General features: G+C 39.4%; 1 protein-coding gene across 6 annotated transcripts in view; it reads right to left on the bottom strand.

Annotated features, from left to right (window-relative positions):
* Positions 1 to 7,585: 7,585 nt before the first annotated feature.
* Positions 7,586 to 16,645, bottom strand: part of DDX50 (DExD-box helicase 50) — a 34,300-nt gene continuing 25,240 nt past the window's right edge. For all 6 annotated transcript variants that reach the window (XM_006060328.3, XM_006060329.3, XM_006060326.3 and 3 more), the window contains 6 exons: positions 16,454 to 16,573; positions 15,641 to 15,714; positions 15,259 to 15,418; positions 12,051 to 12,185; positions 10,914 to 10,958; positions 7,586 to 8,080 (listed from right to left, as the gene is read on the bottom strand). In XM_006060328.3, coding sequence (XP_006060390.3) covers positions 7,802 to 8,080; positions 10,914 to 10,958; positions 12,051 to 12,185; positions 15,259 to 15,418; positions 15,641 to 15,714; positions 16,454 to 16,573 — 813 coding nt within the window. In that variant the 3' untranslated portion in view covers positions 7,586 to 7,801. The remainder of the gene's footprint in view (positions 8,081 to 10,913; positions 10,959 to 12,050; positions 12,186 to 15,258; positions 15,419 to 15,640; positions 15,715 to 16,453; positions 16,574 to 16,645) is intronic.

Here is a 16,645-nt window from a genome sequence, read left to right as displayed (position 1 = left end):
AAGCGGGTCTGGCCCTTCATTCATGCGTGCGCTCAACATATATCTGCTGAGAATTCACCGTGTCAGGTGTGAGAAACAAGGTTGGGATTCGGCACAGAAGTCTGTCTTCAATAAGCTTTGTAGACTGGGGGGAGATGGAGAAGTGTCAGTTGTTTTGAAGGCATAAATAGGCACTTAAACCAGCTTTGGGACCTGTAGAAAGGGTCCCAAAACCATATAGACTTCTACTAGAAAATATCGGGGACCCCACTCCAGTACTCTTGCCTGGAAAATCCCATGGACGGAGGAGCCTGGTGGGCCGCAGTCCATGGGGTCGCTAAGAGTCGGACATGACTGAGCGAATTCACTTTCACTTTTCACTTTCATGCATTGGAGAAGGAAATGGCAACCCACTCCAGTGTTCTTGTCTGGAGAATCCCAGGGACGGGGGAGCCTGGTGGGCTGCCGTCTATGGGGTCGCACAGAGTCGAACACTACTGAAGCGACTTAGCAGCAGCAGCAGCAGTCTTGCAGAATTTGGACATAAACTACTTAGAGCGGTTGAGGGAAAGTGGTCCACTGAATGACGTATAACCAATATCGCTAAACTTCCTGTGAAGAACTAGTGAGGCAAAGAATTGGGAGCTACTTCATCATAAAATCATTTTTTTAATGGGTTGAAATCTTTACTGTCTTTGAAAAACTGAACCGTTTGCTCTGTGATTTTGGCCATATTTCTTAATCTGAATCTGAGTTTCTTATGCATAATGGGGATAACAAAACCTACTTCATCGGTTGACAAAATTAAGATAATGAATGAAAAAGGGTTAGCATTGTCTGGCACACAGAACACAATAAATAAGAGCTATTTAAACTGATAGGGGGAACTATACCCAACATAACCTATGAGAAAATAATCTGAAAAAAAAATAGATATATGTGGATCAGTATAACTGAATCACTAACCTAAACTCACACTGTAAATCAACTATACTATAATTAAAAAATAAAAACATGAAAAAAAAAAAAGACTCATAGGTATGTCAAGGTTTTTAGAAAGAACTCAAAATGTAATCACTTTGTGACCAAGGGAAATAACTGGGAGTTTTATTTCTGTATTTCATAAGATTAGTTTTTACTGCACATTCTTTAATCTGACAGTTCAAAGAAAATTGTTCATGTTTCACACATTATGTTTCACACATTATGTTTCACAGTGTCAATTTTTTAGCAGATAAATTTATGTAAATATACGATGCTTTCACTTAACACCCTGTGATATCCTTGAGCCAGGAGCTTTGATTGATTTATCCATCTTTGTATCCTTAAGATTTGGGGCAGTTCCTGGCACACATTAGCCTACCACGAGTAGTGGGGTAAGGAAGGAACGCTTTGAAATAAATTTTAGTTATATGTCCAGGCAGGAAAGCTATTAGGAAGTTGCAGTCTAGTCAATAAACCACAAAATTACATGATCCTGCTGTATATGATATGGCTGTACACAGTACAGAGAAGAATGCTACTAAATGGGAAATTTTTGTCAAGGCTCATACAGTAAATTCTTTTTTAACATACCTGCACATAGGCACAAGGCCAAAATTCCAAGGGGAAATATGCATATAGCCCTTTTTGGCTCAACGGTCACCAGATTACTATATTTAATCTTATTGTCTGTACAAAATTCAGTAGCAAGTGGAAGAAATGGGTCTTACATCCATTTGATAGGGAATTGGAAGTACTTCTTGAATTCTGCCAAGCCAGTCTCCTCTGATGTAGATAATGTAATATGTTTTCATAAAATTGGGAGAATTTTCTATTTCAAAAAGTAGGTACACACACATACACAGTAAATTAAAAATCTATACAACAAAATGTAAGCAGTAATGATCTCGGAGAGAGGTAATTATAGGTGGTTTTAATCTTCCATTTGCTTATCTATGTTTTTTCAAATTTCCAACAATGAACATACATTACTAATATTTTTTAAAGGAATACAGTTTTTAGAAAATAACTATTAAGCACTACTCCCAAATTATACAAAACAGAGAGGCTTTCAGACATTCACACCAAAGTGTGAATTTATTATCAAATTCCTAATGCTGAAAGGAATAAAACACATTATTTACAAATTCAAAAGCTGAAGATCAAGGTAATAGATTCAAGTTCAAGTAGATATCAGGGGACCACAGAACTAGGGTACAGAGCATCATACAGAAGGCTCTGAATAGCTGAAAGGTGGAGCCATGAAGGCACTGAGCTCTATGAAGAAGGAGCAAAGATAAAGAGGTGGAATGCAGCCCAAAGCTGAGAATTTGGTAAGGAATTTGCCCTGCCCCTCCTCCTTCCAGAAGACAGAGAAAGCTATTGTTCTATTTTCTTAGGATTTGCCCCTTTCCTTCGGAGAAGGAAATGGCAACCCACTCCAGTATTCTTGCCTAGAGAATCCCAGGGACAGAGGAGCCTAGTGGGCTGCTGTCTATGGGGTTGCACAGAGTCAGACACGACTGAAGCGACGTAGCAGCAGCAGCAGGAGCCAGTATTCTTGCCTAGAGAATTCTGTGGACAGAGGAACCTGGTGGGCTGCTGTCCATGGGTCGCACAGAGTCAGACATGACTGAAGCGACTTAGCATTCATCCATGCATTGGAGAAGGAAATGGCAACCCACTCCAGTATTTTTGCCTGGAGAATCCCAGAGACAGGGGAGCCTGGTGGGCTGCCGTCTATGGGGTCGCACAGAGTCAGACACTACTGAAGCGACTTAGCAGCAGCAGCAGCCCCTTTCCTTGCTAATAAGGACGCCGGCCTTTAGCAAGGGGACCCCTTAAATCCATTCTCCTTGGTATTTGCCTGCATGCATATCTTTTTCACTCTCCCTTACCCTCCAGTGGCTCTTCTACAACAAGGTCTATGAAGCCTTCCAATATATGACCCTTGTCGTGTTCTCACCACCACTTTCCTCACAGTCAAGATCCTGACAAGAACTACTTATCGTTCACCATGCTTAGACCATGTTGTATTAGCTACTCTGTGCCTGTTTCTTTTACCTCACTTAACTCACAATCATCGTGGCCAAACGCTTTCTCTGAACCTCCCATCCCAGCTTCCTGGGCTGCACTTGGTGTTCTGGTACAGAGTTTGCCAATCATCACACTTCGTCGTTGCCATGGACCCAGATTTATGTGTCCATCTATTTCACTATAATCTGAGCTGTCAAGGGCAGAGACTGAGCACTCCTTATTTAACTTTTATATTAATAAAACTTATTCTGAGGTACCAAACACCTCAGTAGGAATGCAGCCCTTATTCCATTTTGGGTATCAATACAGAGCTCTGCTGCTGCTGCTAAGTCACATCAGTCGTGTCCGACTCTGTGCAACCCCATGGACGACAGCCCACCAGGCTCCCCCGTTCCTGGGATTCTCCAGGCAAGAACACTGGAGTGGGTTGCCATTTCCTTCTCCAATACATGAAAATGAAAAGTGAAAGTGAAGTCACTCAGTCATGTCCGACTCAGCGACCCCAGGGACTGCAGCCTACCAGGCTCCTCCATCCATGGGATTGTCCAGGCAAGAGTACTGGAGTGGGGTGCCATTGCCTTCTCCGAATACAGAGCTCACACTTAACACAAATGCAGACAGAGCCATCTAGATTTCCCTCCCCCAAGTCATGCTATTTGGAATCCCACTGCCCATAATCAAAACTTCTCAATCCAGCACCAACAGTCCTTCTTCCCTCTTGGGCTAACTGTAATCTGGCTCTTACTGGAAAAGACTCCCCTATTGCTTCCTCACACATACATTGCTTATTCCTTCACATCCAGTGTGTAACTGGTGTCAGTGTCTTCCTCTTTTCCTCAGTTACTCCTTGACTTTCATGTAAATGCCCTTGTGCCTTTGGAAATCTGTGGTAATCTCACCTTTTCCCATTCCTAATTAATTTGCCAACCTCCACCACTTAACGATATTTTGGCAACTGGATTAGTTTTACACTTCCTCCTCAGTTCTCATTTGTCTTCATTCTCATTTGTCTTCATTATCCATGGAAACCATCCACATTAACAACTGGCTTCTCAGTTCTTTGACCATCTAAACTGAAATAACCTTTGCCCCCAACAGGCCTGCTCTGCAATTGTCTTCTCAACAGCTCCTCTCCTAAATCCTCAGACTCCGTCCTCAATCCTGTGCCCCTTCTGCGTCCTCCCTACTGTCAACCCCATCTCCACTTCAATTCCTAAGTAGGCTAGACTCCTTGGACTGTTAATCACTTATGCTGAATCCTTAACATCTTCACCTTGTCATCATTTAATCTTAGAGCAAAACCCCAGTCCCCCATCAGCTGTCTCCCACCTCCACTCCTACAGCACAATGCTGAGTGTTGTCATAGGAAATCACTCAACCACTCTAATGCCACTACAAATTCAGTCTCTCATCACGACTGGATCTCTGTGACCCTGTTTGCCTGGTGAGTTCTTCATTATGTTCTCTACTCAATACCTCTTGTTTCTCCACTTTCCTCAAATTTCCTAGCCTGCTACTTCCCTTTTCACTCTCAGTGGCTGACCATGCAAAACTACCACAGGAAAAAAATAGGAAGACATTAGCCAGATATGGAGAAGGCAATGGCAACCCACTCCAGTACTCTTGCCTGGAAAATCCCATGGACAGAGGAGCCTGGTAGGCTGCAGTCCATGGGGTCGCTGAGAATCGGACATGACTGAACGACTTCACTTTCACTTTTCACTTTCATGCATTGGAGAAGGAAATGGCAACCCACTCCAGTGTTCTCGCCTGGAGAATCCCAGGGATGGGGGAGCCTGGCGGGCTGCCGTCTGTGGGGTCGCAGAGTCGGACATGACTTAAGCGACGCAGCAGCAGCAGCAGCAGCAGCCAGATAATCTCTCAACTTTTTACCTTAACACCTGCAAACTCACCTCCATGATAATCATACCTTCCTCTTGACATTAGAGATGGGCTTCCCTGGTGACTCAGATGATAAAGAGTCCGCCTGCAATGCAGGAGACTCAGATTCGATCTCTGGGTTGATCCCTGGGTCAGGAAGATCCCCTGGAGAAGGAAATGGCAACCCACTCCAGTATTCTTCCCTGGAGAATTCCATGGATATAGGAGCCTGGCAGACTACAGCCCATGGGGCCACAGAGTCGAACATGACTGAGTGACTAACACTTTCATTTTTTCACTTTTCTGCTGTCTATGGCTAAAATCTCCAGAATGTGCTTGAGCTCATTTGTTTGGATCTTCATAGAGATTTTGATCTATCATATATTCATTCTTTCTCCTCCCCACTTCCATATTAGTATTTCAGCATGCTCAAATTGCCCTCATCTCCCCACCCAGCCAACACAAAATTCTCACTGCAATCTCGTCCTTTCTTCTACGTCGTTTTAGCTTGTTCTTCCCTATTCCTAGCCAAGTTTGTGGAAGACATGTTCATTGTTTGTTATCCCTACTTCACCTCCCTACTGAAGCCATGGCTAAATAGCTTCTACTCAATACTGTGTTAATATGGCTGCTCCCCATATCAATGTCTGCTTGCCAAATCCAAGGCTATTTCAATTTTCTCTTCTGGTGGCTCTGGAAGCCCCATATTTCTGGGCTTTGGGCCCTCTTCTTGTCACCCCTTCTCAGTGAGATCCCCTTTCCTCTGCTATGCAGTAAGTACACTGGTGTGCCTTTGGGTTACGTTTTCAGACCTTTTTCCTTGCTGTACTTTCCCTGGATCATCTCATCTACTAACTTAACTACAATTACCATTTTTTGTTTATTATTGCCAAATGTTTCGAACAGCCTCTCTCCTTCATATAAATCCAACAGCCTACTGTATTTCCTGACGTATGGACTACTCAATATTAAAATACATCTAATCCTGAACTAGTCATGTTCCCTCTTTCCCCCACATAACTTTTCTTGCTCTTTGTTCTAGTACCTATCTCAGTGACAAACATAGGTTTAATTCTTCTGCCTCTTTTATCTTCCAGTTGAAAGCACCAAGTCCTAACAATTCCATATCCTAAAAACCTCTGAAATCTATCCATGTTTCTCAAAGTCCACTGCCACTATTTAGCACAGTAGTTAAGAATGCTGGTTCAGAAGCTAGACTTGGTTTAAATCATCACTCCACTATATATTATCCAGCTGAGTGATTCTAAATAAGCAATAACCTCTCAAGTGCCTCAGTTCTCATCACTCAAAATATGTTACCTATCATTTATTAGTGCAGACCACCATCACCTCTACCTGGAATTACTCTAACAGCATCTTAAGAGGGCTCACAGTGCCTAGTCTGGCCCTTCTGCAATTCAGTCTCCTCAGCATAGTCAGTAATCTTTCTGAAACACAAATCTCATCATGTCACTTCTTACTGTAAGCTCTTTAATGATTCTCCCTTGTCTTCAAGAAAATATTTCAACTCCTGGGGCCTCTCTGGTGGTCCAGTGTTTAAGACTCCATGCTTCCACTGCAGGGGTTGCAGGTTCAATCCCTGGTCTGAAAACTAAGATCCTGCATGCCACGTGGCCAAAAAAGGAAAAAGAAAAAAGTTCTGTGATAAATACAGTATTTCATTTCCTTAAAAATGCACACAGGACTTTTGAAATCTGGTTCCTAAATCCTTATCTATTACTGTCCTCTATCACATGTAAGCCATACTGAACTATGTGGAGGCCTTCAGATTTACCGTGTTTTCTCTGCCTCTGGATTGCCGCGTATACAAGCATCCCTAGGAAATATTGCAGGTTCAGTTCCAGACCACCGCAATAAAGCAAATACTGCAATAAAGTGAGTCACACAGATTTTTTGGTTTCACAGTACATAAAAAAGTTATGTTTACACTATACAACAGTCTAAAGTGTATAAAGCTTTATATCTAAAATAAGGTACATACCTTAATTCAAAAATAGTATCAGAAAAAATAGGACCAACAGACTTGTTCAACACAGGACTGCCGCAAACCTTCCATTTCTAAAATATACAGTTATCTGTGAAGTGCAACAAAACGAGGTAGGCCTGTACTGCTCTGACTACAAACCCTCTCCCTGCTAACCTGGCTAGATCAACTTGTACTTCTGCTTTACTTCTCCTATCACTTCATCTAAAAAAGCCTGACTCCTAAGGCTGATTAGGCACACCCCAATTAGATCCTTCACATTCCATAGCTACTTTCATCCTAAACATCAGGTGTTAATCTCAACCAGAATTGCTGCTTTAAACTGTAAGTTCCTTGAAGATGGCGACCATGCCTTATTCACCACTATACCCCTGGGGGCTAGGATAGTGATGGGCACATAGTAGACATTCAACAAGTAACTTTAACTGTTGAATAAATAATTGAGGATGCACTGCTTGCACACCTTTTGATTAACTTTATCTAAAATTTAAAATGTTACATCTAACCAATCATGTCACCAGTCTTGACAGCCCTTTAATGCAAAAGGCATTTCTTATTTTCTACCCTATTATTATACAAAAGGAATGATCTTAATACAGACACACCATATTTTGTATTATGCAAGTAACGTTAAGATTGACTTAACTGCCACATTTTAGAAGAATTTTAAAAGATCACATTGAGAAAATTCTTAACACACAGTGAAAAGAGACAATAAAAGGAGGTTTTTTTATTCAAAGGTATAACTTGATAAGTAGATTTGTTTACAACCATTCTTGTGAAATACTTTTTAAAAAAATACAACCAACTTCTTTCCAAATAGCAGACACAGACCTCAGCTATGATGACCTAATTTTTGGTTGATAATGTACATGATTATGCAGAAACAGGCAAGCTCACACTGGAAGATTAACTATCTCAGTCAAAACTCCGCTTGTGGCCCCCACTTCTTGATCGATTTCTATTCCCACTTCGTCTTCTACCATCTTGTCGACTTCCTGACCGACTCCCCTGCCGACTCTGTCTACCTGACCGGCCACCGGATCGACCACCTGACCGGCCTGACCGGCCCGACCGGCCACTTGACCAACCACTCCTCTGTCTGGAATTAGAAGATGTGTTTCCATCATAATATTCTTCAATTTCAGGCAACTTGGCTGGCACTGAGAGTATCCAGTCTGAATCATGCCACTCTGCCTGTTGGGGTAATTTACAGGATTAATACAAATGCAAAATAGAAACCATAAGCAAGAACATGCGTATAGGAGACTCTTTGAATATCTATTAGCTAAATGTCATCAATCTATTAAGTCTAGAGTATCTGGAATAAAACTAAAAACCAGAAAGCAAAAAATATTCAAAGCTAAAACATAGGAACTTAAGTTTCCTAAATTTCATGAACAAACAAAACAGAAACAGACTCAGATACAGAGAACAAACAGGTGGTTTCCAGAGAAGAGAGAGATGAGGGGGATGAGTGAAACAGATAAAGGAGATCAAGAGACAGAAACTTCCAGTTACAAAATAAATTAATCACAAGGATGAAATGTACAGCTTGGGGAATATAGTTAATTATACTGTAATATTTTTGAATGATCAAAGTAGCAAGACTTATTGTAGCGATCATTTTGTAATATAAATACAGAATCACTATATTGTATACCTAAAACTAACACAGTTTTGCAGGTCAATTATACCTTTTAAAATTTTTTTAAAAATGTAGACACTGGGAGGAAATGCTTCAAAATGCTAATAGTGGTTATCTCTGGGGGATGGGAATTTATGTATGATTGTTACTTTTTTTGTTAATTGCTCAGTCGTGTCCGACTCTTTGCAACCCCATAGAGTGTAGCCCACCAGGCTCCTCTGTCCATGGGATCCTCCAGGCAAGAATACTAGAGTGGGCAGCCATTCCCTTCTCCAGGTGATTATTACGTTATACTTTTATGTGTTTCTAGTTGTCTGCAATGAACATCTACTCCTTGTAAAACTACAAAAAAAAATACAAAACAATAAATGTCATTAAAAATGAAAAAAATCCAGCTAAAACTTAAATCTCAAATTTAATGCAACAGTACAAAGCTTGGATCCTCCTCGCCCCCAAAAAAGTTTCTAAAAGCTAAGTATTAGTCGGAAGAGAGATTTTCAGGCCAATTTTGGCACTCTAAATTCCTACTCGGTTTATACATTCTAAAAGAGCCCACCGGTTTCTCAGCACAAAACGAACAGGCCACTAATAAGTGGTCATTGCTTTCAGAAGGTATACTGACAGAAACAAGGTCTGAGAGCTGATAATGCAGATTAAAAATCTGTCAACAGGGACTAAAAATGTCGCTATTGGAAACAATTTGGTATTGGGGTAAACAAAATATAAAGATCAGCAGCGCTTAAGAGCATCAATATGTCATATCCTGCTACACTGTCTTTCATTGTGATCATGAGTTGCCAAGGCAAGTTAATAGTAAAACACCTTACATGTCAGAATGAGCAGAGGCAAATAGCCACACACACAACTGGTGGCAATATATGACCAAAGCCTTAAAAATACACACAGTTTTTGGCCAAGCAGATATCTTAAAAAGTTCATCTTAAAGAAATAAACTTGGCAATGCATAAAGACTTAGCTATGCCAACATTTAAGGCCAACCTGTTTATAATGCACGTGAGTTGCTCAGTCATGTCGGACTCTTTGTGACCCCATGGACTGTAGCCTGCCAGGCTCCTCTGTTCATGGAATTCTCCAAGTAAGAATACTGGAGTGGGTTGCCATTTCCTTCTCCAGGGGATCTTTCCAACCCAGGGATCAAACATTGTAGGCCGATTCTTTACCATCTGAGCCTCCAGTGCAAATCTGTTTATAATAGAGTATTAGTATTGGAAATAATCTAAATGTCAGAAAAATAGGACATTGGGTAAGCTGGTCACCCATATGGCCAAATGCCAGGGAGCCAATAAAAGTAAGTAACTGTATAGTTGATAAAGAAATGTGTTTACAACATATTCTGAATTTTAAAAAGGACTTTGAAAACCAAATAATCCCGTTCTTGTGTCAAATATGTATGTATCAGGGACACAGATAGACAAATTTCACAGTGTAGGAATTTAGTGGACAATCTCTTTCTTCTTCAGATAAAACACAAGGAAAATTTTTTTAAAGAGACAAAGGAACTGGAGAACCTACAGAGTAAAAGAGACAAAAATCAAATTATACAGAATGAACTTTGCAGACCTTCTTATATTTAAAAATATTCAGGAGACAGAGGAAAATGTAAACACAAAATTGGATAATACTGATGAATTACTATTTGGGGGGCTTAATAATGGTATTATGTTTTTTGAAAGTGTTTTTAATATTTTAGCTATATAAAAGTATTTATGGTTGAAATGATAAGACTTCCTAGAATTTGTTTCAAAAGAATACAGGAGAGAGCTTCCCTGGTGGCTCAGAGTTAAGAATCCACCTGCCAATGCAGGAAACATGGCAGTTCGATCCCTGATCCAGGAAGATCCCACATGCCACGGAGCAACTAAGCCTGGGTACTACAAATATTAAGCCTGTGCTCTAGAGCCTGGGAGCTGCAACTACAGAGCCCATGTGCCTCAACTACGGAAGCCTGTGAGCGCTATAGCCCAGGCTTCGCAACAGGAGAAGCCACTACAACTAGAGAAGAGCCCCACTCTCTGCAACTGAGGAAAAGAAAAGCCCACACAGCAAGGAAGATCCAGCACAGGCATAAACAAAATTAAAAAAAAAAAAAGAAAAGGAATACAGTGTAAGTAGATGGAAGCAGACATGAAACACAACTGACCGTGAGCTGATAACTGCTGAAGCTGGGTGATGAGCACATGAGGATTTGGTATGCAATTCTATATTTTCACATTTGACAAACTGGATATTTATAATTTATTAGTTTATTAAGGATTTTTTCATTGATTTACACATGATAAAGATATTATAAATATGTCTTTTTAATCTCTGTATTTCAGAGAAACATATTCAACTATTTAATGGATAAAAATTTTTATATACCTGTAACCTTTCTGATTCGGCTGTGGGAACATCAAAGCAAACACCCTAAAAGCAAAATGAAAATATTTTTATTTAGATGCACACAAGGTGATTTTTTAAAATGCCTTCTTATAATTTTATATAAACTAAAAAAAGAAAAGATTAAGTGGGTCCCATGCTTACAGCTTACCAGCTAATACATAATAATAAAAAAATAAAAGATTAAGTGGGTCCCATGCTTACAGAATTAAACCAGCTAATACATAATAATGTATGACACAGAATGACTGTTAATTGTACTTCCTAAATCTAAAAGTAAACCAGTATCTAATAAGAATTGACTACTAATGAGCACCTAGAGTAGTCCCTAGAAAAGTTTTTGTAGACACTATAATGTTCCATGTCCTTTGTAAAATGACCCATCTAATAAATTCCTTTAAAAATTTAATAACTGAAGATGTTTCCTCTTTGATCTTGGCTGCCAGTACACTGAAAGTTAATTAATATCCAAGTATAGCAAATGGTTTGGCCTAAGGATCTAAGTATATTTTCCCTCCCCCTCCACATTTTTTCTGAATATACGTAGCTGTCTTACGATCTTTTTTGAAGGTAATATTAAACTTTGAGAAAGATAACTTTCCAATAAACAAGTTAATAAATTCTAGATTAGCATGAACTTATATAGTCAGGTGAGATGAATAAATATAACGTCTTTACACAAAACCATTAGAAGAAATCAGTCACTAAGATTACAGATGGCTTTAACTTCGCTATTTCATAACTGTATGAAAATACCTAATTCAGTTATCCTCATTAACAACCAATAGCAGGCCACTTAGAAACCAATATTGTATATTCTCTTAAAAAAAAAAAAGATTTAGCTGTTGCAATTATGTTGCTCAATTGTAAAAAATAAACACACACAACCACATATGCTTTCAAAGGCAGAAACTCAGATAACTTGAATTACAAATTAAGGAGAATGACTTACAGCTTTCTAGAGGAATGGGTTACTTACTAACTCCCCAAATTTCCAACTGGAAACACACTAACACATGGATAAAATAGTATTATTCATCCCATTAGACTTCAAAAAAACAATGAACAAAATCTACTAGTCTTTATAAACATATACGACAGTTGTCTAGAAAAGCCTACCATATTTCCTTTCAGGAGGCACATTCTGGTAATTTGGGACACAGCATTACTACTCAGCTTTCTGTTAAGTTCTTTCCAAGCACAGCTGACATCCTGTATTTCTTCTGGGCTTTCCAGAGTCATGGTCACAAACCCCTTAAGGAATAAAAGTCACATTGTATTTGAGAGAAAAGCAGCAGCAATAGGACAATAACATTCTAACTCAGCCTTTTTTTATGGCGTCCCAGGTGGCACTAGTGGTAAAGAACCCGCCTACCAACGCAAGAGACGCAAAAGACAAGGGTTCAATCCCTGGGTCGGGAAGATCCTCTGGAGGGGGAAATGGCAACCCACTCCAATATTCTTACCTGGAGAATCCCATGGACAGAGGAGCCTGGAGGGCTACAGTCCAATGGGTCGCAAAGAGTTGGACACAATTGAAGCGACTTAGCGTGCATGCGTACACTTCTTATAAGCCAACATGACCAGTATAACGTGACCACTAAAAAAATAAACTATACTAATATAAGACTAATGCTTATAGACCATTGAAAGTACCATTCTTCTATACATTGATGTAAGACTACATTTAATTCTTAACATAATGCTTCAAGAGGAAATTATACAAACTACAGCATCAGAGATAAGGTAGTGAAGAGTTAAGGAAATGCTGAAGGACTCAAGGTTAGCTTTGAGTGGAAAAACAAGAGGACATAAACTTGTTTAAACTTTTGAAGAACTACACTTGAGCAAAAATGACTTGCTTTGTAAAAGTTCACTGGACAAGAAAACGATCAACATGAAGAAGATATAGGGAGACATTGATGTAACAAATGGTTAAGTGCCCCCTACATATGTGCCAGAGACTGTCCTAGGTGCTAGAGATTCAGCAGTAAATAGTCCTTTGTCTCAGGGAGTTACCTTGTACTGTACATGTAGCAAGGGGTTGGGGTGGGGGCAGTGAATGATGATGGGAGTTGTTGCTGTTTAGTTGCTAAATTGTGTCCAACTCTTTTGCTACTCTGTAGCCCACCAGGCTCCTCTGCCCTGAGATTTCCCAGGCAATAACACTGAAGTGATCATGCCATTTCCTTTTCCAGGAAATCTTCCTGACCAAGGGGATCAAACCCAACTCTCCAGTTTGGCAGGCAGATTCTTTACCACTGAGCCACCAGTGAAGTCCAATGGTGGGAGAGGAGACAGTAAACAAAGAAGTAAATATATATAATGTCAGATAGTAATAAGAATCATTAAAAAAAAATAAAGCAGGGGAAGAAAACGAAAATAGAGAGAAAAGGCAGGAATAAGCTACCTTAGACAGGGTGATGGGGAAAGACCTCTGATACAGTGATACCAGATAGAAAGCTGAATGAAGTGAAGGAGGGAGCCAAGATTAGTAAAAGAACATTCAGAATAATACAAATAAGCACAAAGGCCTTGTGTACGATTAAGTTTATGTTTGAGTATCAGCAAGTAGGTTACAATAGTTGAAACAAGCAAGGGGAGAGTGACAGGAGATGAGGCCAAAGAGGTAGCAAGGGAAGACCCCACAGCACATTCCTCGTAAAGACTTTGGATTTTGATTTTAACCCATAAAAGAAATATAAAACCACCTACACCCTGTTGCTAAGATATTTAAGCAGAGGTTAGATGACCCATCTGCCAAAGAAGGATTCTTTTTATTAGATAAAAGATTTTAAAAGATAAAGGGATTAGATAACCTCTTAGATACTTCTTAGGTTTAAAAGTCTACCTTATGTTGATGTATGGCAAATATGAAACAAATACTATAAAGCAATTATCCTTCAATTAAAAATATTTTTTAAGTTAAAAAAAAATATATTACAATGGTAATGATGAAATATTATGAATAGTTTTATGCCAATAAATTTGATGACTTAAAAAGTGTACCTTAATGTTTCCTTAAGAAATGTGGTTTAAGTTTTCTTGAGGAGTATCTGGTGGGTTATTAGGGATAAAGTATTTGCTCAGTGCTAAAATAACACCCCATGGATTTCTTACTAATTACAGAGTAAAATATACTTTTTATAATGGGAATACATGGCTCTGGTATGGTTTGACATCTGATACTGACCTGGCAGGGGGACAGGTCAGATGGTGTTTTATACACATACACATACTCTCCACATATACAGGCAATCCTTACTTTGCATGGGAGAAACGCTGGGCTGGAAGAAGCACAAGCTGGAATCAAGACTGCCGGGAGAAATATCAATAACCTCAGATATGCAGATGACACTACCCTTATGGCAGAAAGTGAAGAACTAAAAAGCCTTTTGATGAAAGTGAAAGAGGAGAGTGAAAAAGTTGGCTTAAAGCTCAACATTCAGAAAACGAAGATCATGGCATCTGGTCCCATCACTTCATGGCAAATAGATGGGGAAACAGTGGAAACAGTGTCAGACTTTATTTTGGGGGGCTCCAAAATCACTGCAGATGGTGACTGCGGCCATGAAATTAAAAAGACACTTACTCTTTGAAAGGAAAGTTATGACCAACCTAGATAGCATATTGAAAAGCAGAGACATTACTTTGCCAACAAAGGTCCATCTAGTCAAGGCTATGGTTTTTCCTGTGGTCATGTATGGATGTGAGAGTTGGACTGTGAAGAAAGCTGAGCGCCGAAGAATTGGTGCTTTTGAACTGTGGTGTTGGAGAAGACTCTTGAGAGTCACTTGGACTGCAGGGAGATCCAACCAGTCCATCCTAAAGGAGATCCGTCCTGGGTGTTCATTGGAAGGATTGATGCTGAAGCTGAAACGCCAATACTCTGGCCACCTCATGCGAACAGCTGACTCACTGAAAAAGACTCTGATGCTGGGAGGGATTGGGGGCAGGAGGAGAAGGGGATGACAGAGGATGAGATGGCTGGATGGCATCACCGACTCGATGGATGTGAGTCTGAGTGAACTCCAGGAGTTGGTGATGGACAGGGAGGCCTGGCGTGCTGTGATTCACGGGGTCGCAAAGAGTCGGACACGACTGAGCGACTGAACTGAACTGAACTGATGTTAGCTGGAGTCTGTTTCTTGATTTGCATGGCTCCATGACAAAAAAAAAAAAAACCGAGGAACAGGTTCTGGTATACAAGTTTCAGTTAACACAGTACTGTGCAAGGTAAAGATGTCCTATATTTCTCTCCAGATAAATATCTATGGTTCAGTTTTAATCTTTCTCAACCAGATACAATTTTCTCACAGATTTCTACCTTATCGGAGGTGATCAAAGATCGTGGTTCAAAACTTGACGCGCCAGAGATGTGGGCTAACGCTGCAGCCAGCGCATCCACTGCCCCCTTCTCTTCTATCAGTCTCTGAGCTGATGGTCGGAAAAAATCAACAGCAGCATAAGAAACAGAAGCCAAAGACCTATGGTTCAAAAACAGCAAATTTTCTTGGTCAAGACAAACGGGAAAGATTAAAGATAAAAGAAGTAATGGGAAAAGAGAGCAACTTTTTCGTATTTTAATGTAATTAAATGTCTGTTGGTAAAACTGGTGATTAAATTTTCTGATATGTCAACTAGGAGAGCTTAAAGATGTATAGCCTAATACAAAAGAAAAAATCATTCAGCAAGGTCAGAAAGCATACCTGATGGCATCCATGCTTTTAGATTTAACTAAATCCATTGTAGAAGGAACACCTACACGTTTAAAAGTAATTCCCTGAAAATGAAAGAATTACATTAAAGAAAAATGGAAGTCTTTACAATTAATTCCTAAATTAATCTAGATTGTTGAATTTCCATTTCTTGGACTTAAAGATTTCCAAGCCCTAGCAGATCAAGATTTCCTAATAAATCATCAATAACAAATTCTAGAAAAAGGGAAAAAAAAAATTTTCTTTCAATTGTCTCGTAGTTACAAATCATGGAATTACAGTTACAAAACAGCTGATTTTTTAAAAAAGATGCTGTTTACAATAAATTTTTTATTATCTTCATTGTACAAAGTATGTGAAATGTATGAAAATACACATCATAAAAACAGGAAAAATACTACAAAAACTCGAGACCACAGAAAAATGTGTAATTTCTTGTAGAAACTGGCTATTGTAACATTTCTCAATATAATCTTGACTATTACACCAAGATAATGTCATAATCATCCATTTACAATATCAGACTAAGAGGTACTGAAATCACAATGCACTTCTGATTTTAGTCAAGGGAGAAATTCAAGGGAAAAGGGAGAAAGTCAGCTCTTCTGTCTTCATAATAAAAGCTGTATTAAAACAAAGTCTTGCAGCTAATATAAATTTAGCTCTCCACATGCTTCACATCCAAATGCAGCTTAAAGGAGAAGTCATAAAATCTATTTGTGAGAACAAATATAAAAAGATCTCTGATCTCTTTTCTAAGGCACCATTTAGATAATAAGCCTGAAATAATTTAACTCTACTTACTGCTTTTTGTTCCACATATCGTAATTGACCTCTTTCTCTCGGTTGATAAAAACATATGCAGATCCCTGTCCGGCCAGCTCGACCTGTGCGTCCAGAGCGATGAATATAGGACTCAACATCCTAAAAATAAAAGAGGTAACTCTTCTTAAAAAATGTGGCAAATTAAACAGTCATTCCAGCAACCAAATAGTA

The sequence above is a fragment of the Bubalus bubalis genome, chromosome 4, assembly GCF_019923935.1.
Source record: "Bubalus bubalis isolate 160015118507 breed Murrah chromosome 4, NDDB_SH_1, whole genome shotgun sequence".
NCBI lineage: Eukaryota > Metazoa > Chordata > Mammalia > Artiodactyla > Bovidae > Bubalus > Bubalus bubalis.
The sequence above is the reverse complement of the archived record's forward strand: the minus strand, read 5'-3'. Positions and strand labels throughout refer to the sequence as shown.